This window comes from Lipotes vexillifer, unplaced genomic scaffold, assembly GCF_000442215.2.
Source record: "Lipotes vexillifer unplaced genomic scaffold, Lipotes_vexillifer_v1.1 scaffold83, whole genome shotgun sequence".
Lineage (NCBI taxonomy): Eukaryota > Metazoa > Chordata > Mammalia > Artiodactyla > Lipotidae > Lipotes > Lipotes vexillifer.
The window spans coordinates 3,096,973-3,118,942 of NW_006799780.1; the positions used below are offsets into that span (position 1 = coordinate 3,096,973).

Genomic DNA, 21,970 nt, shown 5'->3' on the forward strand with positions numbered 1-21,970 from the left:
AACTCACAACTCTCACGTTGTGCTTTTTTTTTTTTCCAGTCGACATGTATTTAACATTGCTGACTGCACACTAAAAACCAGTTAAGATAGTAAGTTTAATATTATGCGACACATACTATTAAAAAAATCAGGATACTAACCTCACATACAAATGAGGATTGGAAGTATCAAGATTAAATCCCATACAAAGATATTTTAATAAAAACAAAAGTATCATTCAATACGGCTAAAGAAATTTTAAAAGGCCTATGTAAATGAAAGATACAATCATACATCAGAAGACTTAATGTTGTTATCATGTCAATTCTTCCCAAATTGATCTAATGACTCAATGCCATCCCAATCAAGGGAACTGGCAAGTTAATTCCAAACTTCAGAGGGAAACGCAAAAGACCTAGAATAGCCAGATCTTGAAAAAGAAGAACCATGTAGGGTAACTCACACTACTTTGTTTAAAGACTTACTCTAATTCTCATATTTAAGACAGAGTGTCGTTATCATAAAAATAAGAAAAAGGAAGCAGGCTGCATGGGCTTTCAGAGAGAAAGAAGGCAAAAAGCTTGGGTTTTCCTGTTTGAATTTTCATTCTCTAGAACCAGAACAGACTCTATGAAGCTTAAGAGAGAGCGAATTAACACCTGAAGACATCTTTGGAAAACAGTACCTGGAAGACTTTAATTACAAATTCATTCAACAGAAGGGAGAAAAAACAACAGTTTTCAATTTTATTAAAGTTAACAAGTTTTGAGTTTTCTACCTAGGAAAAGACTGGTCAACTTCAGCTGCTTCATAGAAATATTAGCATCCAAAATAACAAACATAAATCCATAGTTGCCTTTGTGACTTAAAGGAAAAACAATAACCATTTTTAAAGTTACCAAAACTCCAACCATATCTGAGAGCATTATAAATTTCAAACAGTAGATTTACCACACATATTACATTTTCAAATTCTAACATAGAAAACATAACCACATAATTTGGCTACATCTAATTATTTCAGAAAAGTTAAAAAAAAAGTAACAAAGTTATGACTATAAACCTTTTGTAGTATTTTTTTTTTGCAAAGTAAAAAAAACCTTAAATCTTTAATAAAGGAAAACAAAACAGTCCTTAAATTTCTTATAAATAGCTCTCAAGACATATATTACCCATCTGCTCCAAGCTTTCTTTACCTGAGAGAATTTCCCAGGATCCTTCACCACAAAGGATTACCTTAAAGAATTCTTCTAAAAAAAGAAAAAGAATTCTTCCAACATTTTACTCACATAAATATGATTAAACACCTATAGAAGTGAATGTGGACAAACGCATTCTTAATCCACCCTTCCCCAAGTAAGTTTTTGCTGAAAGGATTTTGCTTTTAAAAAAAGAACACCTCTTTGGTAAAAGCCAAATATTTCCTCCTTTCAAAATGAACGCCTCTGCAAACGATTTACTGAGGAAGGGTGAAAAAAAGAAAAAAGAGCGAGAGGTCTTTAGAATGGCTAGCATCAATTCAAAAGATCTGTGTCCTGTGAAGCAGGTCTAACATTAGAGAACGCATTTCTGCCTAAAATGCAAAACTGGATTAAAATATCTGAGGCTTTACAAATATATTAAAGATGGCAAGAAACACAGTTAAGAACAAGGCCAAAGGGATTTAGTAAATTAAGGAGAATACCCTATAGAGAATGCCATGAATCCAGGGGCATTGGCACTGTACCTGATTAAGGAGGGCCCAGTGTGCTCTCTGGACACGTGGGGTCTTGGCCCAAGGTCACAACCTTCTTAGTTATAACTAAAACCGCCTTTCACTTCCAAGAGGGGTAGGACATGAATACATACCAAGATGAGATGCTCGTTAGAAAGGCAGTCAAAGGAGAAAAAAGGCCTAGGCAGCTTAAATGCACACAGGCTCTGGAATTCCCTTTGCAGGGTAACAGGAAGCACCAATGGTAGTAAACTTCTGGCCAAAATTAAATAAGCACATAATCTTAAAAAGGCAGAAGGTGACAATTTGGGGGGAATTAGCACTGCACAGAGGTCACCCATAATGAAGGCACCGCTGAGCAACTGGAAATAAACAATGGGGTGTGGGAGCCCCTCTGTTAGCCATTCTGATGGGCACCAGAACCCCAAATCCCCAATAACCCCACCCTCCATCAGTCCACACGCACATGGCCCATCTACTCTACAAAGGAGCTCCAAAGACCTCTGGAACAATTCTTTCAAGCCATTTCCCAAGAAAACTGTGAGAACAAAAACAAAACCAACTAACCAGTATTCAAAAATTCAACCCAGTAAGGACAAAGTAGGGTTTCCAAAAGCCTTTGACAAAAAAGTCTCTGGTCTTCAGTCAGGTGACACATCTAGACATACACTGCAACACTCCCAGAAGAATCCCTTCCCCTACTTAAGTGTCTGTACTCGTGAAAATGAGAGGGGAAAAACTTTCCACATCGGATGAACGGCACAGAGGAAGCATACACAGTTTTAAAATAGCTTCGGCTTTCATCACTAAAGGAGTCTGACCAGCAGCTTCTGGGAATGCACTTTTTAAATCATGTATAAAAAGTTGTAGGAAGCAGAAGTCTATTATTTTAAAAGGATTATCAGTGAATTTATCAAATGAACATCATCCTTAAGAGCAACTCAGAGCAATTGGCACAATGTTTCCAGTTTCTTAAAACACAATAGCACAAAAATGTAGGTTTTTTAAACCCATAAATGTTGACTTATCACCTGAGTATTGTTTATTACAATTAATAATCATTAAAGTCAACTTCTTATTTATATGCCCTCTGTCCTCAGAGAACACCTACATCTCTTGATCATTCAGATAAGCTTGCCTAAATTTTCAGTTGAGAATAAAATTCAGAGTGACTGTAACTCTCCTTCTTGTGTCAGACCAACTTTCAGAAAGGAACATTATTAGGCACCAACCAAGTCTCAAGCAGCTGGAAAATGGGGGTTGGCTGTAGGAGAATTTGGGCGGCTAAGGAAGGAAGCTCCGAGGGCCTGGCCACTGGCAATGTCCTTTCCTCTGTGTCTCCCTGAGCTTCCTTCTGCACAGGAAGGGCCCAACGAAGGCCCGCTAAGGAACACAGGGCCTGGTCAGCTTGACCCTGACCTGCCAGAAGGGCCAGTTCTAAAGTCACACGGCTGGATGCCAGACCCCACTAGACCCCAGCAGGGAGAAGACACAACAAAACCCGTCACTGACGGCACCCCGGCTCCTGAGCTGCCTCTCCTTTCGGCTTACTGCACTGGCCGCTGCGGTGGCCTCTGCCAGGATGCTGCGACACACACAACCCCACTGCCTCCACCTGTCCGACCCACAGAGCTCACACTCCCACTGGCTTAACCTCGGGCTGCGCATGGCAGACATTCATTTTGCGCCTACAGAAGATCTCTGCACCGCCGAGCTCAAAGAGCTCCTGGTCTGAAAAAAACTTGATAAAGTTTACAAGACACACACAGTGAGCGAACCTCCAACACTGTAAATAAGTTCCTGGAGGAACTCATCCACTGTCTGAGCCCCGCCTCCCAATTTTCTTGAAAGGAGGGCAAAGCAGTGAGTGGAAATGAAGAACTGGACTAATTTCCCAGGCCAGCATTTGGCACACTGGAGGCCAGCTTAGGTGGGACCCAATGCATACAGCAGGGCACAAAAAGTACAGGCCAAATCTTTTCATCCTCAGACCCTCTCTGCCTGGGTGCTGAGAGGATTCTTTCCATCCTGCATGAAATACTAAGAGGAGGGTGCCCACCGTCCTCCATCAGGGTCTCTGATGGGCTTTCCACTGCATAAATTCTTCCCTGGCTGAGAGTATCAGCACTGAAAATGGACGTCTTCTTGGGCAGCTGCCTAGAGTCAAATCTTTCTTCAGTATCACCTTAAAGGCATGTATTTTGGAAATTTCTGCGGCTTTTGCTTATGGCTTAGTTAAATACCTCCGCCCCCCACCCTTTCTTCTAAGTATATTTGGTCACTTGTACAACTTGTATAACTGGAGGCCTTACCTGGTCAGCCCTGTTTGAGGTGTTGCCTGTGGTCCTCACCTCAGCAAATCCACCCCCAAAATCATAATGGACATTAACGGTGTGGTCACATTACAGGTCTGGAAAACAAAAGTCCTTTTGCTTTTACAATTTCGAAGGCCTCAAGTGGAAGAGAAACTGGCTGACTTTAGTAATGGAAAGGGGGGTGCAGCAGGCTTCAGTCAAGAAGCAACTTCCCAGGTAAGGTCCTAAAGTATCATGAATATCAATCCACAAACAAGAAAGAACTATAGCAAAGAAGACAACACGAATATTGTTCTCTAATCATGTGAGTAACACCGCGTGTAAGAGTCATATTATTGCAGTAACTCAGATCAGGTAGTGATAATCTGGTGGGGGATCACATGGGTGGTGATGGCAAATTGTGCTTTTTCACATTATAACAAAGATGTTGAACCCAGAAAGGATGAGGGGAGCTCTGGGAGGGGCAAGGACAGGGTGAAGTCTGTGATTCCCAGCATCACAACTTCAAAGGGAAACGTTTGGGGGCTGGGAGGAAACAGCACAAGGGGGGAGTTAAAAGCAGATGCTTCCTCTTGTAGCCAATAAATAGCAGGGAACCACGAGCAGGGGTCCCACAGGCCGAGGTGTGGGAGAGGGGTCTGTGTTCTGTCAGGAGCTTAGGGCTCCAGATTCGGTCACGTCTTTCTATTTCAAGGATAGGAATAATAGGCCACACAAGGTAAGCTTTTCTCCCTGTGGTAAAATGTCATGTCCCAAACTCTGTTTTGGTAAAAACATGCAGAAGGAAAGTACTAGCCTAACTACTATCCCAGTTTTTAGGGGTAAGACACATACAAAATATATCACTCAGGATCCACTCGGGTGAAAATTTCAATTTTGGGGGGACAAACTGGTAGCTTCTTTTCAAATTTCAGAATTAAAAAAGCTAAGCAGGTGATTTTCTTTTTCCCCCTGTAAGTTTTTTTAGACCCACTCAAGCCAGCCAGGGGAATGCCAGCTTGTCACAAAGTACCAGTCACCGCTCAGATTCCTGGTACGTTTGTTCAAAGGACGTCATTTCCAGCCTGCAGAACCGAGGAGACTGCTCAGATCCTCACACGGAGAAGTGCGGAGAGGGTCGACAGAGGGGAGCGACCAGCGTTCCCAGGTATAACAGCACACATATCCAGCAGGAAGCCATCTTGACCCAGAAGATGGACCAGCTCCCGCTGAAGAAGGTTTCAATGTTGGCACTTTCGTAGCTGCGGAAACAAGAGACCCAGCTGTGATCAGTGCAGGGAGAGAACAGGTGGTGAGAAGGTCTCTTCCACCAAGTCTTGTCTCTCCCTGCTTCCACCACCTCCAGCCTTTCTTTTTTTTCCCTGGCAACCCAATTCAGGTGTAATTCACACCCACTTAAAGTACACGATTTTTGTTATATTCATAGACTTGTGTAACCATCACCACAATCAATTTTAGAACATTCTCATCCCCCCAGAAAGAAACCCTGCACCCTTCAGCTGCCCTCTCATTTCCCTCCTCCTGCCAGCCCCTGCCATGCATTTATCCACTTTCTGTCCGTATGGCCTTGCCTATTCTGGACATGTCACCATGCATGGAATCATGTGGCCTATTGTGACTGGCTTTTTTCACTCAGCATACTGTTTTCAGGGTGTATCCATGCTGTAGTATGTAACAGTACTTTATTCCTTTCTGTTGCTGAGGAATATTCCATTGCGTGGATATAGCACCTTTTGTTTATCCATTTGTCAGCTGATGGACATTTGGCTGTTTCCACTTTTCGGCTATGATGAATGATGCTATTATGAACATTTGTGTACAAGTTTTTACGTGGACATACGTGGTGGGGAAGAGTCTCCTCAGGGAAGCCTTCCCCATCACTCTGTTTGAAACCGCTGCCCCCAGCATCCCCGACCCCACTGGGTACTCCTCATTCCTCCTCATTTTTCTCCCCAGTAGTCATCACTGTTTGACACACTGTATTTGATGTGGATCACCGTCCATCTCCCCTATTAGAATATAGTCCCTAACACCCACAGCAGTGTGGCATAAAGGAGCCACTCACCAGTTTGTTGTACAATGAGTCTTAATGTCTATCCTAAGTTATTCTAATGTCTATGTTAGGTATATCCTCAGGCACAACAAATTATGAGGCAACAGAAACTTTGGATGGGTCAAAGAAATCTCCAAAAGGAATCAAAAAGAATCTCCACGTAGTGACAGGGAAAGTCAGGCCCATCATGTATTGTCTATCACGTAAGTTAAAAAACAACCCTCAAGGGGGAGAATATGTGTAATCACATTTATGTTTTAAAAATTATATGGGCTTGGGCTTCCCTGGTGGCACAGGGGTTGAGAGTCCGCCTGCCAGTGCAGGGGACATGGGTTCGTGCCCGGGTCCGGAAAGGCCCCTCATGCCGCGGAGCGGCTGGGACCGTGAGCCATGGCCGCTGGGCCTGCGCGCCCAGAGCCTGTGCTCCGCAACGGGAGAGGCCACAACAGTGAGAGGCCCGCGTACCGCAAAAAAAAATAAAATAAAAAAAAATTATATAGGCTTATAAATGCACAGAAAAGGAATGAAAGGATACATACCATATAGTTAGCAGTGGTTATGGGGTGGGGGGGGGTCCATTGTTACTTTTCACACTTCCACCTTTTTTTTGGCTATGCCACGCTGGCAAACCCACGCCCCCTGCTGTGGAAGCAGGGAGTCTTAACTACTGGACCACCAGGGAAGTCCATATGTTAGTTTTTTTTAAGAAGATGTTTCAAACTTTTGTAATGAAAGTGTAAAAAAAAAAAAAAAGACAAAGTACAAAGTAGAAGAAAAGAGTATCTTCTCTTTGTTAAAGGCAGAATTCCATGTACTTCCTCCTCACTGCTACTATGCTCTCAAGACTGCCCACGTGCCATTAACCTCCCATTTTCTTAAAGCTGCAGTAAGTATCACCAACTGCCAGGCTTAAAAGCATGCCAACAGAGGGACTTCCCTGGTGGTCCAGTGGTTAAGACTCCACGCTCCCAATGCAGGGGGCCCGGGTTTGATCCCTGGTCAGGGAACAAGATCCCGCGTGCTGCAACTGAAAGATCCCTCAACTAAGACCTGGCGCAGCCAAATAAATAAATAAATATTTTTTAAAAAAGCATGCTGACAGACTGTCAGGAACGCGGACTGTTTCTGTGAAGATGAGTACAGCAGCACTTGGAGAAGAAGTTAGTTGACGCCAAGAGATCTGATCTTCGGGCCGTAAAGAATAGGATGTTTTTAACAAACGGCCCAATCCAAAAATGGGCAGAAGACCTAAATAGACATTCCTCCAAACAAGATATACAGACTGCCAACAAACACATGAAAGAATGCTCAACATCATTAATCATTAGAGAAATGCAAGTCAAAACTACAATGAGATATCATCTCACACCAGTCAGAATGGCCATCATCAAAAAATCTACAAACAATAAATGCTGGAGAGGGTGTGGAGAAAAGGGAACACTCTTGCACTGCTGGTGGGAATGTGAATTGGTACAGCCACTACGGAGAACAGTATGGAGGTTCCTTAAAAAACTATAAATAGAACTACCATATGACCCAGCAATCCCACTACTGGGCATATACCCTGAGAAGACCATAATTCAAAAAGAGTCATGTACCAAAATGTTCACTGCAGCTCCATTTACAATAGCCAGGAGATGGAAACAACCTAAGTGTCCATCATCGGATGAATGGATAAAGAAGATGTGGCACATATATACAATGGAATATTACTCAGCCATAAAAAGAAACGAAATTGAGCTATTTGTAATGAGGTGGATGGACCCAGAGTCTGTCATACAGAGGGAAGTAAGTCAGAAAGAGAAAGACAAATACTGTATGCTAACACACATATATGGAATTTAAGGGGAAAAAAATGTCAAGAAGAACCTAGGGGTAAGACAGGAATAAAGACACAGACCTACTAGAGAATGGACTTGAGGATATGGGGAGGGGGAAGGGTAAGCTGGGACAAAGTGAGAGAGTGGCATGGACACATATACGCTATCAAACGTAAAATAGATAGCTAGTGGGAAGCAGCCACATAGCACAGGGAGATCAGCTCAGTGCTTTGTGACCACCTAGAGGGGTGGGATAGGGAGGGTGGGAGGGAGGGAGACGCAAGAGGGAAGAGATATGGGAACATATGTATATGTATAACTGAGTCACTTTGTTATAAAGCAGAAACTAACACACCATTGTAAAGCAATTATACTCCAATAAAGATGTTAAAAAAAAACAAAAATGAATAGGATGTTTTTAAAAGACTTTTTTTTAACTTCTAAAACATCTAAGACAACGGGGCCACTCACTTGAACCAGTTGGTGACAGTCATCATCACATAGAGGGAAGCCAAGAAGAATACAAAGTGGAAATAGGCATAGCTGTAGACAGTGCTTCTCTTCTCATCATAAATGACCCTCGGGCCCTCTTTCACATTCTGCTGCTCTTCTGTGTCTGTGAACCACAAAGCGAGCACAAGCCCAGTGAGTGAACAGACCCATGTTTACCATTTTCGCAAAGCCACACTCGCTAATTTCCATCCCAGGGGCTGTTGAGTAGAAAAGCTGTCAAAAATCATTTGTACCCTCAGGCAATTTCATCTATGCCATAAGCCCCAAACGCCCACCTCATCTCAAAACCTTCTATAACAGGATGAGTTACCTAATGTCGGTCACATTTATTTTAACAGAAGAGAGCCCTTAAACACACAAAACGTATTATAAGCTCAGAAGAAAATGAGAGGGCAGAGCAAGAGTTCTCAAGCCCCTGGGATGCTCTAATTCAAGAATAAAAGTAAGCTGAACGAAAGAAATTTTCCAAATTATCATTCCTTTAAAAAATGCACCTCCCGCTCCTTGAAATCTCACTGGGTAATATAACTTATATAAACATGACCCAAAATATAGACTGTTCTTCGCTTGCCAGAATGTCAACACAAACGAATCCCAGCAACCCTTTGGGAAGAATGTGTAAAGTGTAACACACAACAATAAACCAGCTCTGGAATAAAAATTTCCTCTTACCACTCAAGTTATTTGTGCCTGACTCCCAAATGCCTACAGACTAGAGCTACAGGTCTGCAGGGCCACACGGAGCACAGAAGGAAAGCTGTCTACTTACCCTCTCCACCAGAGCCGAAGCAAAAACAACACCGGGCTACCTGCGAGGGCAAAACCAACAGTCAGGCGGCTTGCTTTCTGCTTTTCTATCTCCACATTGGTTAAGAACTAAAGGCCACCTATGTGCCAAACCTTCTCCATCTGAACTATATCCCAAGCCCCGAACTGCACGCTTCACTCCTTGGAAAGGTTCTGATTACGTGTCTGTTCTTCCAAGACGCTCTGGGGGCTAGTGACTGGAAATAAGGACATGGAGGTGAGGCACCCAGATCCTGTTCCAAGGTGCTCCCATAGTGCTTGCTCAGCTACTGCGAGGCTCTAGAAGGCAGCTCCAGGCCTTGCCCCAGCTGTGGGTTGCCCCACCCTCGAGGGAGCCTATCCTGGGCAACCCACACAGAATGACCGCTCACAGCAGGGCTGTAAAGGCGCAGCCACTGACCCCTGGGGGACAGCTCTGACGGGTCGTCTATCTGCTCCGAGTGCCCGGGGTGTGAGCGGTGGCTCTGTCCAGACTGCTGTGCCCTTCGACTTCACCCTCTGCCCCATGCTACCCCCTTCCCTCCTTCCACATGTGTTGATCCCTAATAAACATCCTGCACATCAGGCTCTGCCTCGGTGGCTGCTTCTGGAAAACTCAACCTGGAACACAAAGTGAATGAGACAAGGTCGCCACACTCATGGAGCTCACTCCTGGTGCTTTGCTCTACTTGCTACTTGATGAAATCCTCTTCAGCGCCTGGGGCTGGGATAATTATCCTGTTTACACGTGAGGGAAGTGGGGTCCCGCGGGCTGAATAACTAGCCCGAAGTCACAAAATTAGGTGACAGACCTGGGAGAGGAACGCAGTGAACCCCAATAGGCAGAACGTGGTATCTAGGAGATGGTGGGGCTGACAAACTCAGAAAGGGTAAAACAACTAAGGGATCTGGGGCCAGGAGGCCTGCCCACATTTCCTATTAAAATCGGGTTGTGAGCTGGCTGCCTCATGGGGGCAGGGGTGCTGGGGACAGCGATGGATGGGATGCTTTCCTTTAACAGTCCTTGGATCCTTCCAAATGTCGTGCCATGTTTCTGACCTACTCAAAACAATAAACAATTAAAAAAAAAAATCAGGTTACGAAAAATTACTACACGATTCTAGAAGTACTCTGGTAAACAGAATAAGAAATGCTACACACGCCAAGACAGTCTGCGAAGTGCTGGGTCCTCAGCACCTTCTGGCTAACAACAGTTTCACGACAAAGAACAGAGAGCCAGGGGCAAGGACGTGGGAGCTTGAGCCTTCATCCCATTTATACATCTCAAAGCCAAGCCCTTTTTCCTTCATGCATCAAGGAAACTTGTCATAGAGGGATTGGCCTTGACAGACTCTTGGATCAAGTGATACAGTCTAAGATTCACTAAGTCATTCAATGGGGCCAAGACATGGTATGCTGGGGTCCCAGTTCTTTTGAAGCTTAAGTTACAACAAGAAATGACTAACTCTCTCTTTCAAAGGTATATCCTGTGAAATGTGAGGCAAGGAGTTAGCAAACCAACTTCCATCCTGTGTGTTCTCCAGTTCAGAGGGAAACACTGGGGCTCTTTCCTTGGAATGCGAAGAAAAACATCCTCTCTTAAATCTAACTCGGAGACTTGCTGTTCTTTGCACTTTAACTGTGTACACAATGGGGATATTGAAGCCAGAGCGGTCCAACCTCAGCAGGGGATGACCCAGTCAGCGGTGTGAACGACCACTTGCCTTCTAGAGGCCATTCTCTTCTGGAGAATAGGCAGTAACCCATTCAAACTCAGCACAGTTTTCTCCTCCTTCAAGAGACAGAAAGAGCTGGTGAATGATACTGGCAGACTGACAACCCCTCATAATGGTCCACTATCTCCAGGTCAGGTGCAGGGAGGACCATCCCCAGAGACCCACTGCAGAACAAAGTGCGCATATCTGAACAGACACCAGGGCTCTTCCTCCATGCAGCCGGGGTCGGACGCCAGGCAGGATCAGCAGAGAGCAGCTGAATCTCGGGCACGGGTGGTTAGGAACACAGCACAGACTCTGGAACCAGAGGGCACGGTTTACACGCAGGCAAATCAAAAGTTTCAAGGACTTAACTTTTCTGTTTTTCCGCCTTCTGTGAAATGGAGATAAAACCCTCCTTGGGTTTCTTTGAAGATCAAATGAAGTCAAGAGATGTAGCACTTAGAACACAGCTAGTCTTAGCCATCATCGGAACCTCCTGTTCGTTCCATTCTTGGGGTCAGGGCTGAATCTCTTCCTGGCTGCCTCCATCTGATTAGACCTTTTGTGACCTTGGTGGATGTTCCACTGAGGGCCCCAGAAAAAAGACGTTTGCACAAGAAAGAAAATGACATTCTGCTGACCGACAGGCAAATGCTGACCAGCCTGGTTCTTCGGAAGCCGACTGTTCACCATTCTTCGCCCCATGAGATGCCCGCCTGCTGGCGCTGCTGCAGTTAACAAGCTGACGTACAGACAGTGCCCAGCAGGGTGGCACAGAGCGCAGGCGCGATCCTCCCCTCTCCTTCCCACAGCTACCGTATGACATCATGGCTGTGCCGTGTACGGAGAACGCAGACAGGTAAAGACGAGGGGGATGGGCTAGAAGTTAAGACAACCCGCACACATTCTGTTACAACAGAGGAAACGAGCAAAGAGCAGCCCATCAAGCTACCCAGGCCTCTGGTGGCAGTGGGGCGGCCGAAGGCCACACCAGAGGCCAAATTTGTTGGAGGAAAATCAAGGATTTATTTTAATCCTATAGTACATTCAGGACATTTCTTTTCCTGTACGAAAATTGTATTCCTTCCTGAGGAGGAAAATGGGATCGTGGAATACAGACCACTAAAGATGCAAAATAAACACATAAAAAGCCTTCTGAAAAATGGGTCTTCTGAGATGAAGCAGGGCAAGAAAAGGAAATGAGCTTACTTCCAGGTCAGGAGCTGCGTACCGCCCCTGCAGAGCATCGGAACTTGATCTGGTCGTCGATGTCAAACTAAGAGATAAACAAAAAAGGTCAGCAAAGCCTATTAACGGAACTTGATCTGGTCGTCGATGTCAAACTAAGAGATAAACAAAAAAGGTCAGCAAAGCCTATTAACGGAACTTGATCTGGTCGTCGATGTCAAACTAAGAGATAAACAAAAAAGGTCAGCAAAGCCTATTAACGTGTTGTATCACGTAGAAGGAGGGCAGAGTCTCCTGGCGGAGGAGGCTCCAGTGAGAGGCTCCCTCTAACCTACCGTCCTGCTTAAATAAAAGTTGTCTATTTTAACAACCCACTTTATTCCAAAAGTGCCTGACCTGTTCGATGGCTGATGTTTTTTTTCCATGTTGCATGAGATGATTTTATGCAAAGAGAAGTTTATAGGTTAAAAAAAAATAAAAGTCATTTTTTGATCCTATTACCTTGTTTTTCACTATTGGTTTCCACTTCTCCCTCGAATGCCAATAATTTTCAGATTCCATTTTTATCTTTCCCCTCCCTTTGACTAGTCTCACTTAGAAGGGATCAAAAGCAATGAAAGAAGCCTGAAATGGCAACAAAACGCAAAGGCATGAAAAGCAAAGGTCATCACTATTTTCTGTGATAATCAGCCTTTGGCAGAGCAAGGTTTTCTGTTTGGAAATTTAGCACAGAGTAGTTATCAGTGTGATTAAAAAAATTCTTCCTGCCACTCTCCCCATGCCTAGAGAGGTAAAATGTTATAAAATCTGGCTCACGGGGTTACAAAAAAAAAAAAAAAAAAAAAAAAAAGGAATTTTTTTTTCCTGGGGGGAGAAAAGGACCATTTTAAGCAAATAGAAAAATATTCAATATATATGAATAATCTTTACAGATTGATTTAGCAAATATTTACCGATGGTGTGCCATGTGCCAGGCCCTGTTCTAAGCACTGGGGACTCAGTGAAACACACAATAATCCCTGCCCCCCTGCAGCAAATGCGCTAGCCTGGGGGCGGAGGGGCTAGTGGAGAGGCAGGAATTAGCAGACTCACTTCAACCAAATAAACTGCAAGACGCAGCACTACCTTCTCTGCTCATTCTCATCCTCTCTCCCAAGGAGAGAAGAGATCAATGAGATGCGAATAAACAATAAAAAGTTTTCCTCATATAAAGGTCCTCTGGGATCCAAGAGCATTGCTTCTTTTGTGGTCCACTCAAGTCCAATAGCATCACTTTCACTTCTGCTTTGAACAGATGGATGTAAATGGAGGCCCACTCCACTCCCACTTCCTGACTTTGAGCCTGGTCTGAGGAATGACAGAAACAATTCCCAATGGCTGTGCACCCAAGAAACACATACACCTTGCTCCTGCACTCAAGGGCATGCTACATTTTGTGCATATGAATTATGATTTAACACAGTATATCGTTTCCATGGAGGAAAATGTAACTTAACTTTAGGAAGAGATCAATATCTGGAATTTTCATCTGAAAGATGATATTTATTCTTTAAAAAAGTTCAAGTAAATATTCCATTTCATAAATTCTTGGGGATAAAACGGTTTCAGAAAAGCAAAGCTTTTGATCCTGGCACCTCTGCCACTTTGCTTCCATCATCAGAGAGCACTTTAAAAGGGGAAGCTTTTGTTCTTCTAAAAATACCTACAATCAGTTCATCATTAGTGACATGTGAATTCTGTAAGTAGACATTACCATAAAATAAGGTCTTTATTCAGTCATGGCCTTTACCCACAAAACACTCTTCTTAAAATTACTGAGAAAATATTGTTTTTACAAACTCTTTAAAAGCCTAGGAAATTCTTATTGTCTGCACTCTGGCTATTACTAAGACGCATCTGGTCGGCACAAGACAACAATTCCCGGATTATCCATAACCTCTTCCCTTCCAGGGCTAAGGCCTGAGTGACTTTAACCCAGTACTTCCTGTGGGGGTGGGAGGAGCCTGACAGCATTTGGTTTGGACAATGCTTCAGTGGACAGAGAAGGTCTAATCACCTTATTTGTTTACTATCTCAAGCCCTCACTCACCAAAAGCCAGGGGCATCTTGCAGTTGTGACAACCATAAAAGAAAAAACGCCTCCCTGCTACCCCCAACCCCTCCCAACCTCTGTCACGCCCAGAATCTCTTCCATATTGGGAGAATGATTTGCAATGCAGGTGCCCCTCCACATCTGCTTCAGCGGTTCTGGAACTGGCCAAACTCCACTAGGTCACAGGAAATCTCTAGACAACACGTCCAGACTTTCCTATCAGACACCACAGATTCTGCCCCCGACAAACTTACAGGGCCCTTGAGAGATCCCGTGACTGTTCTCAGACTTGGTATAATCAAGTTCAGTTATGTTCCCAGTGGAAACCAGAGTTGGTGGAAAGGGGTCCTCAACATGTTCCTGATGCAGAGACATGAAAACTTCTAGCTGGCAGGTTAGGCAGTAACAGGATTCCCAAAAGATATTCCCCCCACCCCCTTCTTAAATAAAAGCAGTAGGTCCAGAACACACCAAAAGAACAGATAACCCTCCTTGATTTGCCAACTTTTCTCCATTTAAACCAATCTCTCCAGTGCCATCTTACCAATCTTGCACCTATTTCCATATGGTCTGCTATAGTGCTGTGAAATGTCCCATTTGGAACTAGCAAGTTGTTTGACCTTTATTAAAATTCTTAGTTTTTCCAATTTTGTTCTCAAATTCCTAAGACAACTGAAAAAAGTTATTTTTTTCTCTTAAGCATAGCTAAAACTGAAATAGCCGGGGAACATTTTACAGCACAAATGCCTCCTAATAATGCAATTTTGCAAGTCATCCAGCTGATTGTTCCACTTAAGTGAAGGACCTTACTCCAAGACTTCCCAGGGTGGTGGGGGGAAATGACTATGAACCTGTCTCTCCCAATACGCCAGCAAAGGAGATGTAAGGAAAGGTTTCCTGAACTGGGGGAGAAATATAGGAGCAGTCTCCACATCTCAATTTTCCTTATGTGTACAATGAGGGAATTGAACTTTTCTTTTTTGGGGGGGTGGGTGGGGTGCACAGCTTGTGGGATCTTAGCTTCCCAACCAGGGATGAAACCCGGGCCATCAGCAATGAAAGGACAGAGTCCTAACCACTGGACCGCCAGAGAATTCCCAAGAGGGAATTGAACTTGATCGACTCCATGATCCTGTCTCATCTGACAGTTTGTGAACTTGAATCCAACAGAATAACAATTTCAATCAAAATCTAGAGACCAAGGAGGGACTTAAGAAATAGCTGGGGGAGGCCAGGGCCTATGACAGCAAGGATCCAGGCCTAAGGGGATACAGGGGCATCTGCTTATAGAAAGAGCCATCGGGGGACTCCTGACGGGGTCTGGGCTGTGACATTTCTTTACAACATAATGCCCGGGTACAGTAGAAGAGGCTTTGGGAGAAAGGGCAGCCTCAGTTGGAAAGCTGGCGAGTGAGTTTTGGCTGAGCCCTTCTTCCAAGCTAAGACAGCCAAGAGTAAAACATCCTCATAGTGAGTGCCCAGAAGCAGGACTTGGGACAGACAGCCAGAAACTGAGACTGGAGGTCATCATGAGAGCCTCCTAAAGAAGTGTTTGAGAGAGAGAGAGAGAGTGTGTCGGGGGTGAGGAGACCCCAGCTGGGTGAGAACATAGCAGAGTGAGCCTCTAAGATCTTACCAAAAAAAGTTAACCCCAATCCCAAGCAATCCTGGACTTCCATTGAAAACAGGTGATTTCTTCTCCCTTTAATGCACACACCACCCAATCTTCTGGCTTCCTACAGATTCTATGGAGAATTCTAGATATTCCTGCAATCATCTTCAAATGACAGTTTTCGCCCAGGCAGTGCAGCCTCCTTCTGTAGTATCTTCCAATCTCTCAATCCTCTGAGTCTAGGAAAGTCAAGATTTGAAACACTCCTAATTGGGCCGCCTCTCACACTTCCCTGTTCAAGGGCCTCCTAGGCTAAACTCAGTACCCCTTGAGCTCCAAGATGCTTGGTATAAAGTTCTCAAAGCCCATTCCTCCTGGAGCTGTGGTGGGTAATCAGAGCAAACATCAGTCACTCAGACACCCTCACCCCACCCTGTGCAGCACTTCACTGACCCCTGAGGAATCACCTGCCATCACCAGGCAGTGTGTCCGCACCATGTGTTACACCAATACCCTGGAGCTGCCTGGCTACTCCTCATCTCCACTCGGCGTGGCTGCTGTTTTCTGTCTCCTCGTTCCTTTGCACACTACGGTTTTGCAGTTTGATTACCAGCATTTAAAAACGTTTGTTGGGCTTCCCAGGTGGCGCAGTGGTTGGGAGTCCGCCTGCTGATGCAGGGGACACGGGTTTGTGCCCCGGTCCGGGAAGATCCCACATGCCACAGAGCGGCTGGGCCCGTGAGCCAGGGCCGCTGAGCCTGCGCGTCCGGAGCCTGTGCTCCACAACGGGAGAGGCCACAACAGTGAGAGGCCCGCGTACCGAGAAAAAAAAAAAAAAAGTTTGTTACTGGCATTTAGACAGATGTTAAGTAGCAGCTGTCAGCTTTGAAATTTGTTATCTTTTGGGAATATCAGATTAGACCTTACCAACCTCCACTAAAGTGCCTCTAAATTCCAAAAGGAGCAATGTTTTATTCATCATTTCTCACTCAAGGGTGGCAGTGAAAATCTAACAGGGTGTAAATTCCACACCACAAACCAACACCACTGGTGGCAGTTCTATCAGCACATTAAATAGCATTTTTGCCATCTTTTCCATTGATGGGCTTATAGCAAATCTATGCTCTATTTTTATCTAAGGGCACAAACACTTTTTATCATGCAGGATTAGGCATTCAGCAACTCAAAAAACACATGATTTTATTGTATCCAATATCTTCACAGTTTTTTTTTTTTTCTGATAGCACAAACAAAAGAAATACTAGCTCATTGTAAAAAAAAAAAAAATTTTTTTTTTTTTTAGAAAAAAAAGTTATCCCTAATACCACCACTCTTACAAGCTTGGTTTATCTCCTTCCAGGAGTTTTTCTACATGTGTAAATACAACTATATTTTATTTTAAAAATGGAATATTCTACACTTATAGTTTAGTAACCTACTTTCTCCTCACTGGATTTACCAATATTTTTTTACATACCAATACAGAAAAAAATGTGAGTGACAAATCGTAAAATTAGCCATGTTGCTGACACTTCTCCCCAAAGCCCAACAATAACAGACTCAGGAAGGAAAAACTTAAGAAAGGAAGGGCTGAGAATCAGCATTAAAATGTGGGTGGCCTTCATGGCTTTCCTGAAAACATTCATTGATGAGGGCCCGAATCAGTGAACAAGTATGGAATCAATAACGGTGCAAGGCCAGAAACCGGTCACCACAGTCCCTTCTGCTGCATCATGAAAAGGCTGTCACCACATCACAGACAGGCTGAGAGCTTGCACGCGTTTGAAAGCTTGATGCATGACTGTGAACACGTGCTTTATACAACGCAGTTCTCTTGTCTACGTCTGTTGTCTATGTCTATGTCTGTTGGTCCCTCTCTATGGCATTAGGGGGTGTTAGAAGCTCTAAGAGAAAAAGCCAATATGCTCAGAGAGACATTCTATTTATACAAGCTATCACCACCAGGATGGTACAGTTTTGGCCAGAGGAAGATTACCATGTGCCTGTGACTGAAATTTTTAGACACTGAAATATAACAAACGAGGGACTTTCCTGGTAGTCCGGTGGGTAAGACTCCATGCTCTCAATGCAGGGGGCCCAGGTTCGATCCCTGGTTGGGGAACTAGATCCCGCATGCATGCCACAACTAAGAGCCCACGTGCTGCAATGAAGATCCCGTTTGCCGCAACTAAGACCCGGCCCAACCAAAATAAATAAATAAATAAATATACATACATACATATATATTTTTTTTTTTAAATAAAAATAAAGAAGAAATATAACAAACGAAATGTAAAACACAGGAGTAAAACCTAAACATGAAAGGGTTACTGTCAAAGGGAAGCCTGATCATCAGTGAAATATGTACCTGAAGTAAGAAACTTATCATTCCTACCCTTTACTTTTCTCCTTCTCGTATCTTCTACAGATTTTGAAGGTGGAATAAACTTCACCCCAAGCATCTGCAACACAGCCTGTTTATGTATCACACTTACTTTTGGAGGAATGACTTCGCCTCCTTAATAGCAATGTGGGTTTTAGCATAAAAGCAAAGGGATGTTTCCTGTCTTTCCTGGACCAAGCACAAAATGACTGTGCATGGAGTACTTTGTACTCTTTCCATCAACAAGAGAACAAACGATATTTCCGCTGGAGTAGAAAGTTGCCAAAACATTCTGGCACATTCCACCTCTTCCTCACTTTGTGCTCCCTTACCCTCCAAAAATGCTTTAGCAAGTAGTACTCAACCGTCTGTTAAAGCATTGCAACGTACCGTATGTATTTATTTTATTTACCGCATAGAAATACAAGTTAGGCAAAGGAGGTCCAAACACCTAGATTTCATGCTGTGATACCACCTTTTTACTTCAGGCTACATTTTCCCTCTTCCTCAGATGGTATTTGTTTTGCTGCCTCACACTGCTAAAACGTATTTAAATTCTCCTCTTATACTTTTAAAGTCTGCAAAGATGGCCTTAGGTAACTCCTGACACTTACCAGGAATACAAGATGCACGCACACAACAGAGTGGTACCCAGTCCAGCAACCAAGTTTTTGTCTCTGTACAGGTCCTGACCAAAGTCAGGCACGCAGATGGTGACATTCTTCCCACGTTGATCTAGAACTTGTGAAGAAAAGGGAAAGGAATCAGAGCCAAATTAGAAAAGCCCCCTGTAACTCAGGGATGCATTCACTTTGGGAAAATTCATGCAGTGCAGAACAGTGAGACTCAGCACTGGAAGCTTCTCCTCTACTGTCCCACTCGACTCAGACTAGACTGTTACTACTGTGAAGCACCCTCTGCCACCTAGGAAGCCTCTCGGAGCAAGACCCTGGGGTTCCAGCTTAGTGCTAAAGGGATCTTCAGTCCCAGGGCTTTCTAAGAGTCATGCTATTTTTCAGTACTATTGAAACAATAGTAAAGAGTAAACTTAGGTCATTTTTCAGTTGATTGGGCAGTTGATTGGCAGGTAGCGTGCAGCTGACTGAGAGCATCCTCCATGTCTATCCTCCCTTGGAGGAGTGTCAAGACTATTACATCAAACAGGAACCTGCAGGAACTGCTATCTGGCCGACAGCCTCCACCCAGATGAGAAGTCATTTTACTGTTGGTAATAAGACAGTCATGACATCTTACGGCTGTAACCTGGGAACCTCCTCAAGTGGTCTAGAGCTTTAAAAAATTGTGAGAGGCTACATAACAAAGATTTGTATCATATTACCATCACTAGTCGTTTACTTTTTATCTATCACAGAGTCTTCAATTTTGAACACCCAAGCTGGGTCTGTTTGCCAACTCTGCCCAAAAATAAGGAACATAAACATAAAATAACACGCTAGAAACCATTTTACAAACATGCACATTCTAAGAGTTTAAAGTTGGACGAAAATTATTTCTGGGTGCTCCCACTTGAAACTGTAAACTGTGTGTGCTGTGGTTTAAGGAATCTTTATTCTTAGGCCAATGAAAATTTTCTTTACAAAACTGACCAAAATATGAACTTTGCTATTTAAGTAGTACCACCCAAAATTAAAAATAAAAGTTTTTTTCTGTATTTAAGTGATACCTGCCATTAAAAAGAAAAATGTTGTAACCAAAAACCCCGTTAAGTTAAAAACAGAGATTAATACATAAATAGTCAAAACACTCATAAAAGTCTTAAAAAGACTAGACTTAAATAAACTTAGAGTCAAGATAGAGATTTAAAAAAAAAATTATATCCAGGATAGACTATACTTAATATAAGATGTGCAATTATATTTGCATTGTACTATAAATAGCTATAAAGGCAAGACCCATATGTAGTACATGTATATGCTAAAAGTTTCAAATTATCTTTGCATTTGCTTTCTAAATTTAAAAAAGGAAAACAACTTCAATTTTCTATTCTAGAGAAAAGAGAGTACATGTATTTCACCTGATGTATATAAGATAAAATGTACCCAAACATACTCACGTGTGTATGAGTATACATTTATATACACATTTATATATCACAAAAGTGATAAAGATGATGAAATATAATGAGTTTGGAAATCAACACAAGAAAATCTGGTCCTTTACTGGGAAAGCTTATAATATAATAGTGCTTTTATAGTTCTCAAATATTCATTGCAACTACTCTACAAGAATAACAGGCACGCTTTATATAGCACCTACTACCTGCCAGGAACTGTACTTATACTTACATACACACACATACTCATTGAAATCTTAAAAACCACCCTATAAAAGAAGAATTTTATTTAATTATCTTCTTAAAATAATAATTAAAATTCTTATTTTAGGGGCTTCCCTGGTGGCGCAGTGGTTTCGAATCCACCTGCTAATGCAGGGGACACAGGATCGAGCCCCGGTCTGGGAGGATCCCACATGCCACGGAGCAACTAAGCCCGTGCGCCACAACTACTGAGCCTGTGCGCCACAACTACTGAGCCTGCACACGACAACTACTGAAGCCTGCGCACCTAGAGCCCGTGCTCCGCAACAAGAGAAACCACCACAATGAGAAGCCCGCGCACCACAAGTAAGAGTAGCCCCCGCTCCTGCAACTAGAGAAAGCCCGCATGCAGCAACAAAGACCAGATGCAACCAAAAAAAAAAAAAATCTTATTTTAAAGGCGAGATATCTAGAGAGAGAAAAGTGACTCTATACAAGTTACTTAAGTGGGAGAACCACTCCCATGCTCTTTCTATTCTGTTACAGTCAGAGAAATGATCACCTAAAGAAAATTAATAACCACCTAAAAATAATAATAAAAAAATAGAGCAAAAATTTTTTTCTTGAATATTTTTGATTATTTCTTGAACATTTGAGTATTTCTGAGCAGGAAAATGCAGATTAGGCCTCAAAGCAAACTCAACAGCCCTCCTTAGTTCATGTCTTTCCTGAACAGCAGGAAGACTCAGGAGAAGGAAGTTTCATGTTCATATCCCATGTTGAGGACCTCCTTTAATGAAGAAGTCTAGATCACCTCTCTATTTTGATGTGTCGTATCCGATACTTAAACGATAGCTCACAGAGACATAGTGCTCACTCCACAAATGACAATATTCATCCTGCAAAAGCACAGGCTCCCTAACAAGCCGGCTTACCGACTTCTACAGGTTTGCTGGACAGAGCTGAGAACGTGAGATACGTGACGTAGCAGCTGATGAGACCCGACTGCAGTAACCCAGAGTGCGGCTGTCCTGGAGAATGAGAAGAGACAGTGTTTTAAATCAACGACGAGAAAGCATATGTGCCTTAAAAAAACAGGTCTCCCGCGAACGACATCCCTCCAACTTGGAGCCCCACCCTTCAAGGCAAGAAGAGGTATGTAATGTGTTTCTCAGATGACACCAAAACATTTGGGGAGGGGGCGGGGCGGGGAGGGGAGTGATACCCTGAACCTAACTGCTGTTTAAGAGATGACAAGGTCTACCGAGTTCTCTCCCAACACCCTATTTTGATAACAACTACAGCTGTACTGAAACATACTGCCTGGTCTCCCTGAGGCTCATAACATTAGTTCTTAAATCACAAAACCTCCAAAGAAAATTTACCGTCGTTATTTGTGAGATCACATAGTTTAGTGGGGTAAATGATGGATTTTATAGGGAGGGCCTGGATTCCATATCTGTCAATGGACAAAAAATCCTTTGGGAATATACCAGAGCTGGTCCAAACCAAAGAAGAA

The 21,970-nt window shown here is 43.4% G+C and overlaps 1 protein-coding gene across 1 annotated transcript in view; it reads right to left on the reverse strand.

Annotated features, from left to right (window-relative positions):
* Nucleotides 1–5,101: 5,101 nt before the first annotated feature.
* The window catches only part of SERINC5 (serine incorporator 5), a 67,255-nt gene continuing 50,386 nt past the window's right edge, over nt 5,102–21,970 (reverse strand). The window contains exons 7-12 of the mRNA XM_007471984.1: nt 21,387–21,482; nt 18,788–18,914; nt 12,108–12,174; nt 9,164–9,203; nt 8,353–8,497; nt 5,102–5,249 (exon numbers count right to left, since the gene is read on the reverse strand). Of these exons, the coding sequence (XP_007472046.1) occupies nt 5,102–5,249; nt 8,353–8,497; nt 9,164–9,203; nt 12,108–12,174; nt 18,788–18,914; nt 21,387–21,482 (623 nt within the window). The remainder of the gene's footprint in view (nt 5,250–8,352; nt 8,498–9,163; nt 9,204–12,107; nt 12,175–18,787; nt 18,915–21,386; nt 21,483–21,970) is intronic.